A 24,960-nucleotide genomic window follows, 5' to 3' on the forward strand; every position below is an offset into this window, starting at 1 on the left:
TAAAAGAGTAAGATGATATAATGTTTGAGTTTAATCATGATAAGTATTTACATGGTAAATTTCATGTTTTAGAGCTATAAACATGTTTAAAGCCTCTATTATGACCTTTGTTGATCAAATAAAACTTTAATAATGTTTAGGGACTTCACTAAGGTCTTTGGGATAGAAAAATAAGAATTTTCGTACTTGTTTTATGCCTTATACAGATCGAGTCTCGATACTACAAGGTTAGTATTGAGATCTGTTATTCATTTTTGGGTAAAAAATAAATTTATGGGCAATGGTATCGATACCCATTCTTGGTAAAATATAAATTCCAGTAGCCATTTTCGGTATCGATAATCACGTAGAGTATCGAGACCAAGGTGAGGGTATCGATACTGAAGGGTCAATATCGATACCAGTAGTCTGTTTGGGCAAGAAAGTCAGTTTTTAAGGAAATTAGACTCGAGGTACCCCAACACTCAGTATATTATCAAATAAGACCACAAGAAAGAACATTAATGATGTTAATTGCACTTAGAAACAAGATCAATTAGGGTGACATAAAACTAGCCTTGATTGATGCTAGGGAAACAATCAGGACACCCGAGTTCCTTTAGAAAATGCTTGCAGTATCGAATGTATAGATTCAATCTGGATATATCCTTAGGTGGTGCGCAAGGCACTTTAAGCTAACTAGCTTGGGCGCAAGGTCTAACACTCAAGGAGTGGGCTAGTAGAGGGGGTTGACTGATATAGAGATTCCAGGCAATCAACCTTGGTAGACTAGAGGGGTGTGTGATCTCTGAGATACAGAACCCTCAGCTGCACCATGATGTCTACCATAGAGTAGAGAGTGCAGAATACAAGTATACTCACTATTTCAATTTATCAGTTGATTTGAGCATTGCATGAACACTTCTAGTATGCCTTAGTTGTTAGTGTGACACTGAGCTAGTTAGCACAGCGTTTGAAATTTGTTTCCTTACGCAGGTTAGTCGAGGAGCAGTCCGAGGACTTTTTGCTAGCAGTGATCCAGACGCAAATAATGCAGAGTAGATCTTAGGTCATCTTTTTAGAGGGCATGTATACTTGTGGACCCTTTGTATATTTATGTATGAGTTGTAACTCATTTTCATCAATGGTATGTATGTTATAAATATTATTTTGGGAGCTCCTGATATAAACTCTTTTATTTAAATTGTGGTTAATTTATTTTAGCATCAATATTTACAATTGGTCGTTTTTAAAATGGAGGAATTTAAAAGAAAATTTCGGTTAGCCACTCCAATAGTTCCGTGTGACATTCTAATCAGTCGATTGTATGTCGTACTGGTTTAGGATATTGTTACACTTCTCCTAGGCATGAAGCTTCATTATGAGTTTTTCATTTGTCATTTGGAACTTTAGTCACTCTCTAAAAGCATATTACATCATATTATTTGGTCCCAACATCTCCTTATTTCTTGTCTCAGGTGTCCCATATTGACTTGGCGCTTTTTTCCTTGACAAAAAGATCAAACACGTTGTTGGCCATATGATATAACAAGTATCCCTTCACCATTATGTTGTCTTTTTCGAGTTTCGCCTTGATGGTGGTGTCGATAGCATGGTTGGTTTGAGGATCCACTGCGGCACCAGGGGTGACATCTGTTACGGTATAAGTGTGTGAAGTTGTACGCAGATTTCCTATTAACCTCAGATTGAGTTATAACCCTAGGTGACAAAAAAAGAAAGACTTTTCAATAAGAAAAGCTCAGATGGGATATTCCCAGAAAAATTATTGTAGGCCAAGTCAAGGTGGCCGAGCTTGGAAAGGTTCCCGATCTGTGAGGGAATGTGCCCATACAATTTTCTTGAATAAAGTAGAAACACTAGTAAATATTATACATGAAATTGAAACAAAGTATAAATGATAGCTTTACAAATATGATACAAATAGGGTACTTAACCAAATTGGCATTATATAGTTAATCGCTTAGGTGAGATCGAATCTGGATTCAAATTTCGATTGCTCCAAAGCTTTTCTCCATTTCAAGCAGTGACACTAGACAAGTACTTGCAATCCTGCGGTTGTACCAACCAAATTTATTCAACAATAGGACCTGAATTTTAGCACCTTAGTTAGCCATTGCAGACTACATGACCCAACAATTCTTCCACTTTTATGGTCGAGAAAGGACTCGGCAATGGAAGGGGTTGACGGGTAAGGGCTTGTGCAACATGTTGCATGGTTGGCCGAAGTTGAGGATTGGCATTCAGGCATGCAAATGCTACCTTTGTAGCAGTGACTACATCCATTGCCTCTCGGCTTCGCGGTGGTGAGAGACGGTGGTCAATCACATCTTGAAGTAAAATTTGTTCATCATTTGACACAGGTGTTGATGATGACAAATATGAAAGAAGATCACCAGGATGCTTCCCCATCAAAACTTCTATTGCTACCACCCCAAAGCTGTACACATCACATTTCTCATCTACCCTCATTGTATAAGCCAACTCTACATCAAAAACATGCATTTGCTATTTGAATCATGTCTATATTAGAAATTAACACTTCTTATCAAATAAATGAACTGTTGAAAGCATTTTCAGAAGGAAAAAAATAGTTAATACCTGGAGCTATATACCCATAGGTTCCCGCAAGTGATGTCCAATTGGACGAGTCAGGCTTTAAAATCCTGGCAGTTCCAAAATCAGAGACACGAGCTTCATAGTCCGAATCCAAAAGAATATTGTTGCTGGAAATGTCTCGATGAACTATAGGTTGTGAATGGTTGTGATGCATGTAAGACAGGGCATTGGCCAATCCTTTAACAACAATTAGCCTCTTTTCCCAGTCTAACAACATTGCTTGCTCATTGTTGCTTAAGACCATTCTCAAACTTCCCATTTCTACGAGCTCATAAACCAGAAAAGAATGCTTTGGATGTGAACAAAAGCCATACATCTGCACAATGTTACGGTGCCTTATTTCTAATAAAGCAACAATCTCGCTTTCAAAAGCTTTCAAGTTGTTGAGAAGCAAGCTGTCTTCAGATTGGTGAACCTTCTTCACTGCAACCACTTGACCAGTTGGTAAAGTAGCTTTATAAACGGCTCCGTATCCTCCCGATCCAATGCAATAGTCGGAGCTGAAATCTTCAGTGGCTTCAATGATGCTGTCATGGAGTATTCTTCCATTAAATCCAAACACAGTGAAAATATCACCATGTTGTTCCTCCCTCGGTTCTGATTTTCTGCTCGGAGTCTTCTTGTAACAAGTAAGGAAACTCACAGCCAACATAAACAACAAAAGTAGACCACCAAAGAGTGGAAGCAAAGCTAAAACAATGACTTTGGTCCTTCCTCCATGGCTATGGTTATCTCGGTAAAGGAGAACACAAGGCCTTAGTCCAGTGGCGTTACCACATAAGGCTTTATTATTCCATAAGGCATCGAATGAAGCCTCGTGAAATGCCTTAAGGTCTGGAATCGGACCTTCCAATTGATTGAAGGATATATTCACAATTCTCAAACCATGCAAATCATTGAAAGCTTCTGGGATGGAACCATTGAGCATATTGTGAGAAAGGTTCAATACTTCCAAGGACTGTAATTTTTCAAACTGTCGTGGGATGCCTCCAATAAGTGAATTCTGACTCAAATCTAGAGTTTGAAGAGCAATAACATCACATACTGAAGATGGAATGCCCTCTCCAAGATTATGCATGCTCAAATTCAAGTGGAATAATTTCAAGCAGTTTCCAAGTTGATCAGGAATAGGTCCACTTAAGTTGTTTGATGCCAACTTAAGCTGTTCTAGATTGGAAAGAAGACCGATCTCAGATGGAATTTTTCCTGAAAACCGGTTACCACTTAGAAAAAGACGGGACATCATTTTCAATGCTCCGAGTTCCCTTGGAATCTCACCGATTAGATGATTCGAAGAGAGATCGACTTCCTGCAACTGAGTTGCATGTCCTAAGTCCTAACTCAAGTGATATCTTTCCAGTAATGTTATTATTGGAGATTCGTAGGCTAGTTAGATTAGGACATTGACCCCATTTTGGAGAAAGTTCACCATAAAATCTGTTATTGCTTAATCCAATGTAAACCAAATTTGGATATATACCAAAAGCATCTGATATATTCCCTGTGAATTGGTTTCCTTCAAGCCTAACTCTAATTAAACTTTTGCAGTCTCTCAAACTTGATGGCATTGGACCCGTCAAATTGTTATTGATCACTGCAAGTCGAGTGAGTACTCCACCGAGGCATAAATTCTCTGGTAATGGGCCAGTGAGATGGTTATCTGATAGTTGGAAATCCGTAAAATTACTGTAGGTCTGAGTGATATGGCCTGACAAACTATTTCCACCAAGGAAAAGTCCTGATAAGCTGGTCAAGTTTCCTATTGACACAGGAATTGAACCAGAGATTGAGTTATCAGCCAAAGACAGTAAGTTGAGAGATTTAAGCATCCCTATAGTCTGAGGTAATGGGCCAGAAATCGCATTGTCATCAAGTAGAAGACTTAATAAGTTGGTCATGTTTCCTATAGAACTTGGAATGACACCAGTAAGATTATTTTCCAACAACTGTAATGTGGACAGCGACTTGAGCAATCCTATCTCATTGGGGATCGAACCAGAGAGGTAATTACCATAAAAATAAAGATATACCAAGTCGCTCAAGTTTCCTATAGATGCTGGTATAGGACCAGTTAGATGGTTGCCTGAAAAGTCCAAATAATAAAGTGACCTCAACATTCCAACTTCTTTAGGTATAGAACCATTGAGTCAATTGTTATGAAGTTCAAGCCTAGCTAAATTAGGCAAGCCTCCAATAGAAACAGGTATTGTTCCGGTGAGATTATTTTGGTTGAGTCGAAGATCAGAAAGTGAGCTCAACCTTCCTATTGATGTTGGAATGGGACCAGTAAGTTGCTCATTAAAAAAATTACTGAAACCGCACTTAACCTTCCTATTTCTCGTGGAATGGAGCCACTGAATGAATTTGAATCCAAGGTGATCGAATAAAGACTTTTCAACAAACCAATCTCCGGAGGAATATTCCCAGAAAAAACATTGTGTGCCAAGTCCAGGAAAGTGAGTCTGGAAAGGTTTCCAATGTGCGAGGGAATGTGCCCATACAAGGAGTTGTTTCGCAATTTGAGTTCAGTGAGAGATTCAAGCATTCCAACTTCTTTTGGTAAAGAACCATTGAATTTGTTGTCACCGAGGTTAAGCGAGATCAAATCAAGGTTGAAAATTTCTGTTGGAATATGACCAGTGAGATGATTGCTTGAAAGGTCAAGCGTGGATAAATTCCGCAAGCCTCCAATAGAAACAGGCATTGTACCGGTGAGATTATTTTGGAAGAGATTAAGGTAAGAAAGTGAGCTCAACCTTCCTATAACTAAAGGGATACTCCCAAGGAAATTATTTCGGTTCAGGTCCAAGTAGTTAAGCTTGGAAAGGTTCGAAATTTCTGTTGGAATGGAACCGGTTAAATTGTTGCTCATGAAAAGAATTATTGAAACTGCACTCAACCTTCCTATTTCTCGTGGAATGGAACCGCTGATTGAATTAAAACCCAATGAGAAAAAAGAAAGACTTTTCGTAAAGCAAAGCTCAGATGGGATGGTTCCAGACAAATTATTGTAGGCCAAGTCTAGGTAGTTGAGTTTGGAAAGGTTCCCGATTTGTGAGGAATTGGCCCATACAATGCGTTGCCTACAAGCCGAAGATAAATCAAGTTGGGGAATGAAAGAAAGTTGAGATTATCAAGTGTACCTCTCACTCTCCATTCATAATTTGTCATTGTTATATTGGTGATGCTTCCGGAGCTGTCGCAACTGATTCCGACCCAGTTGCAATGGTTGTTTCCCACCCACAAAGAAGAGAGAAATGTTTGGGTGTCGTTGTGGAGGCTAACTTTCCATTTTAGAAGAGCTTCAGCTTCAGTAGAGTTTATGGAGGATGAAGAGAAAACATGGGAAGATAAAAGCAGGAGAAAGATGAGTTTGAATGGTATTAAGAAGGAAGCCATGGTTATGATAGTTGATATAGAGTATGTTTTTCTGCTAATTGTAATCAAATACATTGCCTCTTTATAGGACAATATTTGAGCTGTTTCAATTACTATGAAACTTCCACGTTAGGTGGGAAAAAAAGACCAAGTTGTAAACATGACTTGAACGGGTCTTTAACATTTCGTATTAGGAGTGATATCATTTAATGATATTGATTCTTTTTTAAAAAATACTCTGAAAATTATATATATCTAATGTTATTTCTTTAAGTTTATAGAGTTTTATAAAATTTCCGGAGGTCCTCAAGACTTATGCGATTCTTTAAAATCTTAAGAGTTTTATATTCTCTAAATAGTTACAGTATTTTAACGTGATCATCAACAGATCTACGTGATTTACAATATTCTATCTTAAGTTATATATCCATTTAACATGCATGTCAACTTTCAAATAATTATCATCAGCCTAGGTCTGATAACAACACTAATTATACAAGTCACCATACAAGACTTAGGATTAGTCATCTCTGAACGACTGTTCACTATTGTCTTCAATTCATATGTTCTCTATTTTTCCTTCATCGAGTAATCTAATACGACTCTTTGTCTAAATCAAATGGGATAAACCACCAAAATCACTACAATCACATTTCTCCTATTTATTTATTTTTGGTGCAAAAAAGTTTAGGTCAGGGGTGGCTCCCCCCAATCCAGGTCCAAGACATATCTAAGACCTAATTGGGATTTACGTAGGAATTTACAAATTGCCCACCAAGAGTGACAATGGTAGAATTCGAACTTGACATTATAAACTCAAATTCCTGAATACCAATCACTTGTATCAATATTCGTTTACAACTCATTTCTCAAATTTACATTGTTAATTTTAATGTTTATTTAGTAGTCATTTTATTTAGCATTTTGTTAGTCAAGTAGGAAAGTGTAATGTCTCAAAGTTTCCTCAATGTTTTGGGGTTCATTTCCATAGCTAGCTCTCAACATTAATTACCCCTTCCATGGTTTAATAAATCAATTTTTATCGCCTTCGTTAGTTATGTTTTTCTAATTGCCCCTAGCAATACGCCGATACCATTGTCAATGGCCCAGTGACCGCCAATCCATCAATTTCCAACTTCCTCATGGAGATAAGAAGTTCTTGTAATTGCTCCAAGATGTACCCTGAGTCAATGGTTAATGACTCAATACCATCTATCAATCAACCAATTTCTAACGTCTTCTTGGCGCTAATAATTTGCTCATAGGGATCCATGTGTCGAGGAACAAACATGTGATTTAATGTTAGAGGAGCAAATTTTTAAAATTTAAGAGAGAGAGATTTATAAATTTTATGGACGAAAATAAATTTTCTATAGGACATAAAAATATTTAAAATATATTTGAAACTTTAGGGTCCAACCCTACATCTGGCATTGTTTCTTATAATTGGAACCAAATCATAGTAAATATAAAATTTAATCAATGTCTAACATATGAAATCATCAAAAATAGAATATTAAATTCATGAAAGTGTACCTTAGTCCTTGTTAGAAATCATATAGAATATTGTGATCTTCTTTGAAGATAGATTTTATCTTTTGTGATTTTTTTTGATTGAGATAAGTATTTGATATTATATAATAGATATTTTATAATAATCTCGTCCATCAATAATAAAAGAAAGCGAATAAACCAAATACTTCATTTTGACAATAAAATAACCAAATACATAAATATTTAAAAATGCTCATGAAAATTATACACTCTCACTCAAACAATATTATTCTCAAGTATATAACATCCATATGAGCAGCGTGCTCATGAAAAGTTCATCCATATGTGAGCGAATATACTATTATGGGATTTGTCCAGATGTGTTCTATAGATATTTATCCACTTTGCACTATCACTTTAATAACTAGGAACTCATTGTACGAACTCCTAATGTTGTTAGACTACAATACTACTGACATACTGTCACAAAAGAATTTAAACGATCTTTCAATAATCTTCAAAATAAGTTGTCTAATGATAAAATTTTACAGTCACATTTCATCATTTAATGCCTGGTAACATATTATAGATTTTATTATTATAACGAAAAAAACTACATATGTTTGTTTGACACTTCATAATATAGCACAATGTCCCAATACCCTCAAATCCATCCATTTTTAACGTATTCATGAAATTAAGAAATTGAAGTCCCCATCGCTTCGAGGGATACCTTGACTCAATACCACCCATCAACCAATCAATCTCTAACGCCTTCATGGCGCTAATAATTTTGATCAATAATATTCTTTAAATAATATTTATTATACTTGACAAAAAAATTGTTTTGATGATTTCCTAATTGAACTAATAGTCAATAAATTTAATTATGAAACCAAAATAAAAGTTATTAATACATCAATCTAAATCGTCATATAGCAAAATAAGAGCTGTTTTAATCACTGTGAGTCTATGACATGACATGACATGATATGAGCGAGTCTTTCACGGTTATACTTTTCCCATTAGGATATGAATAATAATTATGTTTTATATGAATAGACATGTAAACTAATCGGTCTCGTAATCGATAGGATTTAAATCTTCGATCATATTTAAAAGATTTAATATCTCATCCACTAAATCAATTTGTAATTCATAAATTACTACCCTTAAAAATAATGCATTTCAAACGTTAGATTCCATACACCAAAAATGTCTTAATGTGATTAGAAGAAAATCAACAAAGTCTAAAACGTGTTTGGAATTCTTTTCACAGCGACAGCTTGAAATGCCAATCCGTGGATGGGTCAGTCGCTCCAAACATTGATTTGTTGACTAAAATGCCAATGAACTCATTACTAAATTCTAACGTCTTCATGGTTCCGGTGGACGCGCAAGAACATGTTGGGTAATTAGGAAAATAACGTAAGAATATGAATGTTTAGTATGACAAAAAAAACTATTATAACGTATATAACATCTATTACCTTTTATAATTACTGTATATCAATCAAATAAAAAAATTATCATAATCAATATAACAAGAACTATTCCTTAAAAAAAACCTACACCAATAATCATCAACACATTATTTTTTTGGTTAAAATGAAAATAAAAAATTAAGAGGTTTGAGCATAACACATGTTGTACTTCTTTCGCTCTCCTCTACAAGATCGTGTCTCCTTTGGAGATCTTTTTTCACCTATCATTAACGATCTTTTGACATATATCTCCAGTAGATTCACATGATCTTTATAGTCAAATCTATCGTCAGACGATCATATCCTTTCAACCTACTAATGCAACACCTCAAATTATGGGTTATTATTTTCGATTTTATCTAAGAGATTGTTGGACCATGTAGAGGTTGCAATTGAAGTTATTGTGCCAAATTAGGGCTTAATTGGGTTGAAATTGAGTCTAAAAAGTCATAAACAAGGGTTTTTTTTTCATGAAAGGCAAAATGTAATGGATCAAAAGAGTAGTTAGACCATTTGTAAAAATGAGGTTGATTCATTTGGGACTTTATTTGACTTATACGTGAATTTTAGAGATAACAAGATGGACAAGCCTCTCTCTTCTTCATCTTCTTCCTTATTCTTTTATTATTCCATCTTCTCATCTAAGCTCCATAGATCAAAGTGGTGATAAGAACATCCTTCCTCACTTCATCAAACTTGAAATCCATCCCTAATTTTTCCTATAACCTTCTTTGTGCTAAGGAATCCATGCATTTCTTGTTTGACTAGAGAAATGGGTAAAAATCAACCAAGTCTTTGAGGAGAGTGATAACCAACTAAAGGAGCTTAATTTCGGGTTTCTATCACCAAGGTAATGTATTTCAAATTCTTTGTGGTGTTAAGGCTTTCATAATCATGATGCTTTGTTGAAATTTGGGTGTTTAAGTATTTTAGGGTTTTTGCTTGATTCATAACATATATGATGTTTTTTTGTTGCTTAGATTGTGTTTTTAGAGTGCTAGATGATCCCAATTAACTTCTCTAAGCTTTAGCACATGATTTAAGACCAAACTAAGACACTTAGGAGGATTTTTGAGTGTTTTCTAATCTTAAATAAGATAATTCTAAGTTTGAGTATCATATTGGATGAACAATATCAATATTGGATTAAATGTGTTGAGTAGTTTTTAGTGGAGTATCGATATTGCCTTTTTGGTGTCGATACTAAGGTTGTCTGCTATCGATAATAGAGTAATTTTTGGCACTTCGAAGCTGTTTTTGGTACTTATACTCAAGGGAGTATCGATACTTGACTAGGGGTATCGATACTCCATGTAGAGTATCGATACTACTCTTTTTGGATGATTAAATTTGACTTTGTTAAGGCCCGTAAAAGTTAGGGATGACCCGTAATGGTGGGACTTAGTCTATGGATAAAGGTGCTTAGAAACACTCTTAGGAGTGGGTTATGATCGAAGTAACCTTAACGGGTGTAAACTTTCAAGTATCTTCAATATAGCACATATCGAATAGTTTAGAGTATATGATCATTGTGAAGGGTATACTCGTAAGCGATAAAAAGTATCACGTGAATAACATGATAAAGGAATCGTGCACTATGTAAACGTCAATAAATCGAGGATGTACAAGTCATCCCTCCAATTTAAGGCTGGATTGAATGGAAATCTGATAACAATAACTAGAGCATCGCTACCAAGTAACAAACCCGAGTCGAACGTCAGGCTAGCAAATAATAAATTAAGTTAGCATTGATAACATTGATTATCATAGAATTAAAAAACACTTAGAGACCTCCTAAGATACATAAATGACTCTTGAGTGTAATAAACTATGCAGTGCATATCTAAGCTACTTTAGTTGTCCTGGTAGGGAATTGATTGTTAAGTATATTCAATCGAGCACATATCGAATAGTTTAGAGCATATGATCATTGTGAAGGGTATACTCGTAAGCGAGAAGAAGAATCACATGAATAACATGATAGAGGAATCGTGCACTATGTGAACGTCAATAAACCGAGGATGTACAAGTCATCCCTCTAATTCAAGGTTGGATTGAAAGAAAATCCGATAACAATGACTAGAACATCGCTACCAAGTAACAAACCCTAGTCGAACGTCAGACTAGCAAATAATACATTAATGTAGCATTGATAACATTGATTATCGTAGAATCAAAAAACAATTAGAGACCTCCTTAGAGACATAAATGACTCTTGAGTATAATGAACTATGCCAGTGCATATCTAAGCTACTTTAGTTGTCCTTGTAAGGAATTGATTTTTATGTGTAGCCTTTTGACACTTAAGTATGCATGTTTGATTGCATCTGTATTTTACAACAAATGTAACACCCCAAACTGATACATATAACCCTATACGATATGAGGTGTCACATTAGGGCCATTGACGTGACCCATAATAAAAATACTAGAAAAATAAAAATTTTTGTTTAATTACAAACCGTGAAACAATTTATGAATAAAAATACAAGTTCAGAAAATCAATTACATATCAAAACATAATTTCATACTATGATATGAAAACAGACTATGGCCCATATGCCTTCTAATTATACATGTATCGTACTTTGCAAGCAATGCCAAAGGAACTCCCATTACTGATGTTGATAGTTACACTGGATCATTTCTTTTAACCTAATATGATGAGTAAAAGAGTGGGCTTTGGGAAGCTCAGTAATACAGAACTATCAGATAATGATGAAGGACATGCAAATAAATGGCAAGCATAAAATTTCCTTATTGATTCATGCATCTACAGGTTTTCATGGTGAGCAAGGTTTCACTGATATATCTTCAGGTAACAGACATGAAGTTTATAATTCAGAGGAAACGTTCAGATGACTAGGTTTAGGACATTGATAACAGAAGTCTAGTGTGTTCCCATAAAAATAGAATAAATGTAATCATATAGATTGAAAACATTAGTTTATTTCAAGAAATAGATATTTAAAATCACTTAAACACCCTCCACCCGAACACTCCATATGCAACACCCAATATACAAGACAAAAAAGAATTACCAACTAGCTAAACCTTAGAACTTCAGAATCCTACCCAATCAATACCCCACTATAAATAAGTTTAACAATAACCAATAATGGCAGAAATTAAGAGGTAGATATTTTTGTATAAAAACAAAGTTCAAATATAGTGCCCTCTAACGAACACTAATATGCAATACACAATATACATGACAGAAAGGAATTACTAGCTAGCTAAACCTCAGAACTCCATATACCTACCCAAATAATACCCCTAATAGATCAGACAATAATAATAATTCCAAAATCCATCAATTAGACATATTTTCAGTAAAAATAAGTGATCTATAATATCAGAAAGCAGGAGCCAGATGTATTATGTATCAGAAAACAAAGATCATATTTTTGTTTAAAAAAATCAGAGTCGTACTTTTCAAAACAGAGAAGATAGGAACACACAAAGGATTCAGATATTTTTTGGAGGCGCATAGTAATTATCAGGAAAGGAAACATGAAATTTTATAAATTGATTGGATTATGAAAATGAGGCCCCTATTAAAAGAATTTGATTACTAATAAATTGATTCAGACATTTAGAAATTAATACGTCAGGACCAATTGAAAATTTGGGTGCATCAAGATAGTATTCAGGAACCTTTACCTCAGAGTAGTTCAAGATCCGGATTTACTAAGAGTGATTCCATTATTCAAGCCCACAAAGGCATTTTTGACATTTCAATTTTCTAAAGAATTCTTAATAATTTAACCCAATAAGGGTAAAACGATAATTTATATTATTAAGGATTTATATTGAATTATCATACTTTGAGTTAAGTCAAACTAATCAGATTCCAACACTGTGATACTTGCGAAACATTTAAGCTAAAATATTTCTCAAATATTCACTTCTTAATATTGACTGCACTAGTTGAATGAATTTCCTTTAGAATCAACATCGAGCATATCTTTAGAAGATGGACATGTATTTCGATGATATTATTTATTTCTATATTGTGATAGTATCTAGAAAGTCAGATGGCTTGGGTCGTGTTCCATAACCTTTATGGGAAATATAAAACTTAAGTTTATCGGTGTTTCCCGAGTCCATCCAAAAGCATCCACGTAATCTAAGTCATAAGGGTATTTAGGTCATAAGGGTCGGGTTGTTTTAAGTGTGATATTCGGGTTGGGTTAATTTTTTAAGTGTGATATTCGGGTCGGGTCGGATTCGGGTTTAGGGTGAAAAAACCGGACAAGACCCAAAAAAAATTTATAATTTTATCTAATATATTTAGGAATAATTACAATAATACCCCTCTATATATAATTTTTTTCAATTAAGTCAATGTTTTTATTGAATAAAAATATTTTTTTTATTATTTCGTGTCGTGTCGGGTCGGGTTTCTAATTCATATATTGAATAAAAATAGTTTTTGGTATAATTTTTTGTAACTAATTAACATACTCTGATTGGAATGTATCGAAATATTGCTCTATCTTTTGGTAACTTATTAACATATTTTGATTGTGATGATTTTAATATATGCTGTTTATTAGCATGATTTTTATAATTTATTGAAATGATTAATCAATCAATAAAATGAAAATTTAATATTTTTTAATTTTTTATAATATATTACTACATGTAAGTTGTAAAACAAACTAAAATAAAGCAAAAAAAAACAATAAGTGTAATTCTTTCATTTTACATTATTGAAATCAAATTCATCTGACATGTATGCGAACCAAACAGAATATGGAATTGGATTCCAATTCCTGACAGATTCTAATTCCTGACAGATTCCAATTCCCTCAGAAACATTCCAGCGAACCAAACGCCACCTAAGAGTTTTATATTCTTTAAGTAGTTAGAGCATTTTTTAACATCCTCAATATCGGGTTAGTGACTAGATTGAAAAATTTCAGAAATTGGTGATTAAAGTAGGATAATTGAATAGTTCAATGATTTATTAGAAATATATGATGAATGTTATTTAGTAATTATGGAATGAATTAAAGGGTAAAATGGTCAATTGACAAGTAAGATTTTTATATTCCTTTTATAAGATAAGGAAACCACGTGGGAAATGAGAGAATTCTCCAGAGTTTTATTTCTACTTCTTCCTCCTCCCGTATCTCCAAGCTCAAAGGTGAGTTTCTTTGTTTGTTGATTAAGGTTGGGTTGATCATTAGATGATAATTAAGCTTAAGGAAAGCTTAATTTGTTCTAAAACAACAAGATGAAAGATATAGAAGAGATTAAGGAAAATGAGTTTTTAGATGAATTTCTGGGAAAGAGTTAATAAGTTAAATTTGAGAAGGAATTTGACTTGCCATCAATAAGAATAAGAGATTTATGAAGTTAGAAAGGATTAATAACAAAGTTGAAAGTTTAGTAAGATTCTTAAATTTTAAGAATCATGATGAGATATGGAAGATAAGGATGGTTTATATGGATATAAGTTGGTTTAAGTAATGGTAGTTGAGTTTAATGACATGATAGGGGATTAAAATAGAAGAATTGAGTGAAAAGTGAATGGTTATCGGGCTTAAAATGTAAATTCTGGGCAAGGTGTATCGATGCACATTCAATGTGTATCGATGCACTCTTTAAAGAAGAAACATCGAATGCAATTAGTGTATCGATGCACCCCCTTAAAATGAAAACATCGAAGGTGATTGGTGTATCGATGCATGAGTAGTGTATCGATGAACATGTTAAGGGATGCATCGATACACTGTAGAATGCATCGATGCACTTCAAGGGGAAATAGAAATAAACCTTTCTTTTGGTCTAAGAAATGATATATTAGAGTATATTAATTAGATACTAATATGTATCAATGTATGATTATGTAGATATCGAACACGAACAAGTTCCGGTATGATCATCAAGTTAAGATTCGATCGAAAGAAATGAAATCATAAAATGGGATTGAAATTTAGTGAGGCCAAGGTGAGTGCATATTAGTTAGTTTAGTTTATGATGCTAAATGGAAACAAGACTTGTGACAAGTCTATTTCCTATGTTAGAATGCATGAATATATGATTATACGTATATGAATAACATGAATTGTATGTATGCATGATTATATGTGTTAACATGATTTTGAATGTAATGATATGAGAAGTATGTGCTATGTGATGTATATATATGAACATATGTGAAACTGAACTATATAAGTGCATGAGAAAGATATGAGCCATATGACATGATATATGTGAACATGAGAAAACAAAGTATAAGATATGAGCTATGTGATCCTATGAGAATATGAAAAGAAGCTATGTGACTACATGTATATGTGAAAGAAGCTATGAGCTTATATGACATGTGATATGTGTTGAAAACATTTTGATGTTTCGATATAACAAATTAAATTAAAAGAATTTTAATTTTGAAAATTATTTTTCTAAACATATTCGATATATTAATCGAATATCAAAAATATTACTCAAAGTATTTCAAAGTTTATTTTAAATCCTTACTAGAGTGTAAAATTAAGTTTTAATATTAAAATAATTTCAAAACAATTTTACAAAGTATTTCGAACCGTTTCAAAGCCAAAAATTACAGTTTGTCCAGAGGGAACCGATTCCCACCCAAGGGGGTACCGATTCCCCCTGAATGGTTTGGCTCCGAGAATTCCAGTATGCTCGGAGGGAACCGATTCCCCCCAGGGGTATCGATTCCCACTACTGTTCAATGGTCGAAATATTTGAATTTTACACTTAGAGAACCGATTCCTCATGAGGGGTACCGATTCCCCATGAGGGATACCGATTCCCCCCCACGCTCCAAGTTGTTTTATTAAATGATTTCACACTAAAACGGCTATATTATCTCCACTAATGATCCCCAACATTCAGAAGTGATTCAAGGTGTATTTAAGCAAGCTTAGAAGACATTGATCAACAACAAGAAACATCAAGCAATTAGAATCAAGAGAGAATTAAAGAGAAAGCATCAAACCTCAAGTTTGAGCATTTCAAGCCTATTTTTCATTCAATATTCATTTTGCTTTCAAGAACACTTATTTTGCTCAATTGTATTTATTCTTGAGTGTTCTTTCTTTGTTCTAGAATTGTGCAAACATATTTTCCTTGTGAGGTTTTTCTTGTAAGTTTGCAAATTTGCAATCTTCTCTTTGAGAAAAGAGTGTTCTCAAGAATTTGGGTATATTCTTGAGGGAATTGTAAGGTTATCTCTTTGGCCTCAAAAGAAAGAACAAATTAGTGAATTTGTTGGAAAATCCTTAGTGTGGATAGCTAAGGTAGTGGACGTAGACTTTGGTTGATAAAATCGAACCACTCTAAATCGCTGTGCAATTATTTTCAATTTTCTGTAAAAGCTTCCACCAAAATTTTAATTGCCAATTCACCCCCTCTTGGCCGATTCCGTCAGTCAATTAACTCAACAATTGGCATCAGAGCCTAACTCATTTGAAGGTTTAATCGCCTCTTGAGTCGATTCGGGAAGAGTTACATCGATAATCAAAGTCATCAATGGCCTCTTCTTCAAACTTCGACTCTTGTCTCGATTCGATGCCCGTCAACAAGCCTCATTTCTTCAATGGAGCTAACTATGCCTATTGGAAAAATAGGATGATGTACTTCATTCAAGCAAGTGACATGGGAGCATAGAATGTCGTAGAAGAATGATACATCAAGCCTCTCACTCATCCAAGATTGTGGAGTGAAGGAGAGACAAAAATGTTCCAGCTCAACTCCAAAGCCATCCATATAATATTTTGTGCTCTTGGACCAGATGAATACGGAAGAGTTTCATCTTGTACAACCGCCAAAGAAATATGGGACAAACTTTAAGTCACTCATGAAAGTACCGATGAGGTAAATAAATCTAAAATTAGTATTATAAGGCATAGCTATGAAAATTTCAGGATAAAACCAAATGAAGATATCAAAGCTATGACGGATAGATTCTCAACGATTTTCAATGGTATCAAATCATATGGAGAGATCATTTCAAATGAAAAGCTTGTGATGAAGTTAGTTTACTCCCTTCCAAAATCATGGCAATCAAAGAAGACGGCAATCATCGAGTCTAAGGACCTAACGTCCTTAACTCTTGAAAAACTAATTGGTTCCCTCCTCACTCATGAAATGATGCTTGAAGATGAGGAGGACCTCGATAAGATTGACGAGACACCAAAAGAGAAGGAGAAGAAGAAAAATATTAGAATTACTCTCAAATCCACAAAAGATGAGAGTGATTCGAATGAAAATGACAATGATGAGGAAATGTCATTGTTTGCCAAACGGTTCAAAAAAATGATGAGACCTTACCAAGGAAGAAAATTCAAAAGAAATGAAGGCCTAAAAAATGAACCAAAAGAGAATGACCCAATCATTTGCTATGAATGCAAAAAGCCGGGGCATGTCAAATATGATTGACCACAATTGAAGAGAAAGGGTCAATCAAAGAATAAGCACAAGGCTCATGTGGCTACATGAAGCGATGAAGAAGGTTCCGATGAAGAGGAACAAGAAGTAGCAAACTTGTGCTTGATGGCATTCGGGGAAGATTCTAAGGTAACCTCTAACTCATCTGATTTTGATGATTTATCTTATGATGAGCTATTAGAGGAATATAATGGGTTAGCTTCGGATTATGAGAAATTATTTTTAAAACATAAAAATGATATTTCAAAATTGAAAAATGAAATAAACTCATATCCAAAACCAACAACGATCTTGAAAGTAAAATCAAAGATTTGCAAATCAAACTAGAAGAGTTTGAAAAGAAAATTCTGATTTGCAAAATTACTTTCAAAGGTCAATGATGATCATCAAAAGAAATTGATGATCTTAAAGCTTCTTTTGATAAAGTTGGAACAAAACGTTTTAAAAGAGAAAAAATCGCTAATGAAGCTATGTGGGTTCCTAAAGAACTCATTACTACTAAAGATAATGATGTCCTTCACAAATGGATACCAAAGGGGACAAGGATTTTAGAAACTAATGAATATGGACCCAAAAGAATTTGGGTACCAAAAATTAGAAATTAATCTATGTTTGTAGGGAAAGGAGCATTGCTACAAGGCACAGGAAACAAATCCAAATTCATGGTACCTTGATAGTGGATGCTCGAGACACATGACCGGGGACAAAAACTGGTTCATAGAACTTAACGCCAAAAATAGAGGAGAAGTGACTTTTGGTCATAATTCAAAAGGTCACATTGAAGGTATAGGTACAATAGGTAATACCTCTTCCATACAAATTAAAAATGTGTTATATGTGAATGGATTAAAGCATAATCTCTTGAGTATTAGTCAATTATGTGATAAGGGATTCAATGTCATATTTGAAACTAATGGTTGTAAAGTCATTGACATTGTATCTAATAGGATTATGCTTGTTGGTCATAGAATAGGAAACATATACATGGTGCATTTAGACTCTATAGAAATGACTAATTTATGCCTAGTTGCTAAAGATGAGCATGATAGTTGGTTAGTTCAAGGAGAATTGGTTCGAGGGCTGCCTAAACTAAAATTTGATAATGATAAAATCTGTGATGCTTGTGCTAAAGGAAAACAAAAGCGAGTTTCTTTTAAATCCATTAATTATGTGTCAACTAGTAGAGTATTACAATTGATCCATATAGATCTTTTTGGGCCAACTAGGACTACTAGCTTGGGTGGAAAACAATATGCATTTGTCTTGGTAGATGACTATTCTAGATATACTTGGGTTCTATTCTTAAGTACTAAAGATGAAGCATTAGAAAATTTCATCACATTTTCAAAAGTAATCCAAAACGAAAAAGGTTACTCTATCACTAGTCTTAGAAGTGATCATGGCAATGAATTTGAAAATCTTGGATTTAATGAGTTTTGTAATTCTAATGGTATTAGCCATAATTTTTCAGCACCTAGAACCCCTCAACAAAATGGATTTGTTGAGAGGAAAAATCAAACTTTAGAAGAAATGGCTAGAACCATGCTTTGTGAAAATAATTTGCCAAATATTTTGGGCGGAAGCCACAAATACCGCTTGTTATGTTGTAAATCGAGTAATGATTAGGCCAATGTTAAAGAAAACTCCATATGAAATTTTCAAAAATAAAAAGCCTAACATTAGCTATTTTCATCCTTTTGGATGTAAATGTTTTATTTTAAACAACGGTAAAGAAAACCTTGGCAAATTTGATGCTAAAAGTGATGAAGGAATTTTTCTGGGTTATTCCTTAAATTCTAAAGCTTATCGAGTATTTAATAAAAGAACTTTGGTTGTAGAAGAGTCTATACATGTTGTTTTCGATGATAATCTCCTTCCGAGGAAGGATTATTGTTTGAATGATGATGTAGGTATTATAAGTACAAATGACGTTAGACATGACGTTGGAGAATCATCATCAAAGGAAGAAACGAAAGATGAGGAAACTCATGATCCTCTTGAGAATCCAACCATTGAAGAAAGGGAAGTATCTTATCTAAGAGAGTACAACTATGTCAAGGATGGTGAGATTATAGGTGATCCATCCAAAGGGGTAACAACTCGATCTTCTCTTAGAAATATTTGTAATTATGTTGCATTTATTTCATGCATAGAGCCTAAGAATATTAAAGAATCATTAAATGATGAACATTGGATTATGGCTATCCAAGAAGAGTTAAATCAATTTGAGAGAAGTAAAGTATGGACATTAGTTGAAAGGCCTAGTAATAAATCTACTGTAGGTACTAGATGGGTATTTAGGAATAAGCTTGATGAGAGTGGTAATATAGTGAGAAACAAGGCTAGACTTGTTGCTCAAGGGTATACTCAAGAAGAGGGCATAGACTATGATGAAACATATGCTCCCGTAGCTAGGATGGAAGCAATTAGGATGTTATTAGCATTTTCATGTTTTCATGAATTTAAACTATATCAAATGGATGTTAAAAGTGCATTTTTAAATGGTTTTATAAAAGAATAAGTGTATGTGGAACAACCTCCAGGTTTTGAAGATTAAAAATTTCCGGATCATGTTCTTAAATTGAAAAAAACACTTTATGGTTTAAACCAAGCTCCTAGAGCTTGGTATGAAAGATTGTCAAATTTTTTAATTGAAAAAGGTTTTTCAAAAGGGAAGGTTGACACTACATTGTTTTTGAAGCATAAAGATAAATATTTATTAGTAGTTCAAATTTATGTTGATGATATAATATTTGGTTCTACTAATAATGTTCTTTGCCAAGATTTTTCTAAGCTAATGCAAAGAGAATTCGAAATGAGCATGATAGGGGAGCTCTCATTTTTCTTGGGACTCCAAATCAAGCAAAGAAAAGATGGCATCTTCATCAATCAAGCTAAGTACGTCAAAGATATTCTCAAGAAGTTTGTACTGGAAAATGGGAAACCTCATGACACTCCAATGAGCTCTTCTACAAAGCTTGACTTGGATGAAGGAGGTAAATGTGTGGATGTTAAATTATATAGGTCAATGATTGGTTCTTTGCTCTATCTAACTGCAAGTAGACCAGACATTATGTTTAGTGTTTTCTTATGTGCTAGATTTCAATCATGTCCTAAGGAATCACATTTACTAGCTGTTAAGAGAATCTTTAGATACCTTAAGGACACTCCTGGTTTAGGAATTTGGTATTCTAGAGACTCTAGCTTTAGCTTGCATGCCTTTTCTGATGCGGATTATGGATGATGCAAATTAGATAGGAAAAGCACCTCCGGTACTTGCCAATTCCTTGGAAATATGTTGATTTCTTGGTTTTCAAAGAAACAAAATTGTGTTGCATTATCTACCACTGAAGCCGAATACATTTCAGCCGGTAGTTGTTATCCACAAGTTTTATGGATGAAACAACAACTTTTTGATTATGGAATTGAAGTAGGTACCTTTCCTATCAAGTGTGACAATACTAGTGTTATTTATCTCACTAAAAATCCCATCCAACACTCTAGAACTAAGCACATTGAAATAAGACATCACTTCATTAGAGACCATGTCACTAAGGAAGATGTAGTTCTAGAATTTGTTGATACTTTGCATCAATTAGCGGATATCTTTACAAAACCTTTAGACAAGGAACATTTTTGGACACTTAGGAGAGAATTAGTTTTAACCAATCTATCTTCACTTTGTGTTTAAAATAATTTTAGCACTTTTATAGAATAAATGAAAAATGCTTATAATAGTAATTTCCGATTACATTCATTTCTATTAGTTAGGGGAAGTTTATGATTCTTGATAAAAAAAATTAACTTTATGTTCAAATGTAGTTTAAGGGTTAATTTGATTGATTAAACATAATTAATATTTGATATATGAGTTGCCAATACCACTAGAGAAGATTAATTTATCATTTTAAGTGTTTAAAATACAGATTTTTGAATTATAGGACAGAGGGAATCGATACCCCCTTGACGGGGAACCGATTCTCCCCTGTGGTTCTGGTTTTTTGAACACGGGCAGAACCCAATTTTGTGCTAAAACCCTCTTCCTCTTCATGACGTTCTTCTCCTCTCTCTCTCCCCAAAATTATCACTTTGATTCAAAAAAACAACGTTTCTTATCGGAATTACTTCAAATATCATCTTCTAAACCTGCTAGCATCATTAAAATCGTGCAAACAACATCAAAATCCACTCAACCTCATCTTTCAAGCTATTTTTTTTTAAAACTCTCTATTTCATTGATTTTGAACATATGACTAGTTTCAATTAGTTCTAGATAGATATAGTGATCGGGCATTGATTATTTAGTGATTAGAAAACTAGATTTTACAACTAATTTCATCAAAAACACAAGAATTTTCCAAAATTATTTGAAAATTTCGAAATAAAAAAAATGTTTTTAAAATTGTTGTGTTTTGATTGAATTATGTTGTTGTTATGAAAACTATACATATATTGATTTTCAAAACCTTATTTTTCAATAGTTTTCAAAAACTTTGCCCATTAGGATTGGTTTAGAGAAGAACGTATCCATTCTCGTCAATCTATGATAGATATCAATTTTAGATATCTTCCTCTTTTACAAGAGTGAAAATTTGATAAACTTTGTGACCTTGAACCTATAGTTTACCATCAACTTGTTCGCATATTCTATTCTAATGCCGTGTGTGTTAAAAACCGAGCTCAAACCAAAACCATAGCAACTTGTTCCTATCTCCTAAGACAATTCTTCCATCTTGACTCGGCTTACATAACTAATGAATTAGGATTAGATAATGATGGTATATCAAATGAAAAACAGTTTTTAGGTTCTCGTTATAAAAGAAGGGATAGTGCGAGTGTCTTAGATCTTCATGATCGTTTTCTTCATCTAATGATTTCTTGGTGGTTTCGACCATCCGGAGGTCGTTACTCTACTCTTCGTGCTTTAGATCTTTGGTTTTTACATTGTTTCCAAAACAATCTTAAAATAAATCTTCCTGAGATTATTTTTGCTGAAATTGTTGAAACCGTAAACCAAGTTCCAATTAAGAAACTCTGTTCATCTCTAGTTTACGTTGCATTCTGAGTAATCTATTTTCTAAAGCTGAGCTTAGAGTAGGTCTAGATGTCGTCTTTCCTCTCAAGAAACAAATTAATCTTCTTTTCTTAACGAGAGCGGGATGGATAAAGAATAAAGACACCGGTGAATGGGTTCGATCTTCTGAAATTACTCCGGGGGCTAGCTCTTCTCAAGCTCCACCAGAAACTGACGATGATCCCGAGCTTGAACAATTAATGCAAGATATTGACGAAGTCGACGATGAGCTGGAACAACACGAGGAACAAGCTCAGCAAGAAGATCATGTGCCTCCATATTTTCAATCATTTATGGAAACATTTGATTTCCGTTATGCATCCTTGGATTCTCGCTTCACTTCCATAGAATCTCACTTCTCGACTATGGAAGCTCAACAATTGGAAATTCTCCGGGAGATACGTGCAAACAATGAAGCAACCAACACTTGTATTAATGAACTCACTCATGAAATGGCAGCTACGCGAGCTCATTTCCCACCTCCCGATCCTCCTACGGATGATTGAACTATGATCTTAGCTTTGCTTGTTTAGATTGAACTTATTGTTAAAACATTTTGAATGCTTTTGGATTGTTTATTTTTGGTTGTTCAAACTTATGTTTAATACATTTGATTTGGATTTCGTGTTTATTTTGCATCTTTAGACATATATGACCAATTATCCATTACATGTTTATGAATATTGATTATGAAACTAATGGCTAACCTCTCTTTTGATTGTGTTCTTAGCAGCTTATGATTATATATATTGGCTAAAAGATTTCAAAACCTTGTTTAAAATCCTTTACGAGTCTTTTTGATTTAACAAAAAGGGGGAGAAAATTAATGTTAAAAGCGTTTTTGAGGAGTAGTGTTAAAGTAAGGGGGAGTAGTATTTTTCAAAATCAAAATTCATTTTGAAATTAGAAAATCTTAAAATGTTTTGTTATATCAAAAAGGGGTGATTGTTGAAAACATTTTGATGTTTCGATATAACAAATTAAATTAAAAGAATTTTAATTTTGAAAAAGATTTTTCTAAACATATTCGATATAGTAATCGAATATCAAAATATTACTCAAAGTATTTCAAAGTTTATTTTAAATCCTTACTAAAGTGTAAAATTAAGTTTTAATATTAAAATAATTTCAAAACAATTTTACAAAGTATTTCGAACCATTTCAAAGCCAAAAATTACAGTTTGTCCAGAGGGAACCGATTCCCCCTCAAGGGGGGTACCGATTCCCTCCTGAATGGTTTGGCTCCAAGAATTCCAGTATGCTCGGAGGGAACCGATTCCCCCCAGGGGTATCGATTCCCCCTACTGTTCAACGGTCGAAATATTTGAATTTTAAACTTAGGGAACCGATTCCCCCCACGCTCCAAGCTGTTTTATTAAATGATTTCACACTAAAACGGCTCTATTATCTCCACTAATGATCTCCAACGTTCAGAAGTGATTCAAGGTGTATTTTAAGCAAGCTTAGAAGCCATTGATCAACAACAAGAAACATCAAGCAATTAGAATCAAGAGAGAATTAAAGAGAAAGCATCAAACCTCAAGTTTGAGCATTTCAAGCCTATTTTTCATTCAATATTCATTTTTCTTTCAAGAAAACTTATTGTGCTCAATTGTATTTATTATTGAGTGTTCTTTCTTTGTTCTAGAATTATGCAAACATATTTGCCTTGTGAGGTTTTTATTGTAAGTTTGCAAATTTGTAATCTTCTCTTTGAGAAAAGAGTGTTCTCAAGAATTGGGGTATATTTTTGAGGGAATTGTAAGGTTATCTCTTTGGCCTCAAAAGAAAGAACAAATTAGTGAATTTGTTGGAAAATCCTTAGTGTGGATAGCTAAGGTAGTGGACGTAGACTTTGGTTGATAAAGTCGAACCACTCTAAATCGTTGTGCAATTACTTTCAATTTTCTGCAAAAGCTTCCACCAAAATTTTAATTGCCAATTCACCCCCCTCTTGGCCGATTCCGTCAATCGATTAACTCAACAATATGAAAGTGTACATGTGAAATGATAAAGTGAAAATGCCCATGTTATAAGATACGAGAGCTATAGGTATAGTTGGCATGCCAAGAGTCGAGGGTCTACGCGGTCCTTCGGGACATACAGTGATCTTTCGGGATATTTCATAGTTGTCATTCGGGACAAAATTTCATAGCCCCTAGTGGGACCCCTTACGAGCTGTGGTGACAGCATAGTGCACAACCTTAATAGACTCACATATCTACAGTTCTCACAGGTGTACATGGGCTAACAAGAGATAACATTGAATATAATGTATATGATGTATATATGTGTTTTGTGATATGAATTATATGATATGATATATGTATGTGTGTTAGTGATTATTGTATATGTTATAAGATTTATGATATGAACATAATGGATTATATAAACAAGAGAATAGAAATATGAATGATGATAATATGATAATGATAGGAAAGAAGATAATTATATGCATGTGTGTATTTGATATATATATATGAATGG

At 33.9% G+C, this 24,960-nt stretch overlaps 2 protein-coding genes across 2 annotated transcripts; both read right to left on the reverse strand.

Moving 5' to 3' along the window:
• Positions 1–2,085: 2,085 nt before the first annotated feature.
• Positions 2,086–3,576, reverse strand: LOC120172821 (MDIS1-interacting receptor like kinase 2-like). The gene is made up of 2 exons (XM_039180183.1): positions 2,599–3,576; positions 2,086–2,483 (listed from the first exon to the last, which is right to left on the reverse strand). Exons 1-2 carry the CDS (start codon positions 3,542–3,544, stop codon positions 2,107–2,109), a joined length of 1,323 nt encoding a protein of 440 aa, XP_039036114.1. The 5' UTR covers positions 3,545–3,576; the 3' UTR covers positions 2,086–2,106.
• Positions 3,577–3,890: 314 nt separating this feature from the next.
• On the reverse strand, positions 3,891–8,268 carry LOC120172853 (probable leucine-rich repeat receptor-like protein kinase At1g35710). Its single transcript, XM_039180205.1, has 3 exons — positions 8,222–8,268; positions 5,020–5,699; positions 3,891–4,699 (listed from the first exon to the last, which is right to left on the reverse strand). The coding sequence occupies exons 1-3, from the start codon at positions 8,266–8,268 to the stop codon at positions 3,891–3,893; spliced, it is 1,536 nt and encodes a 511-aa protein (XP_039036136.1).
• Positions 8,269–24,960: the final 16,692 nt, after the last annotated feature.

The sequence above is a fragment of the Hibiscus syriacus genome, unplaced genomic scaffold (genome assembly GCF_006381635.1).
Source record: "Hibiscus syriacus cultivar Baekdansim isolate YM2019G1 unplaced genomic scaffold, ASM638163v2 tig00111881_pilon, whole genome shotgun sequence".
NCBI lineage: Eukaryota > Viridiplantae > Streptophyta > Magnoliopsida > Malvales > Malvaceae > Hibiscus > Hibiscus syriacus.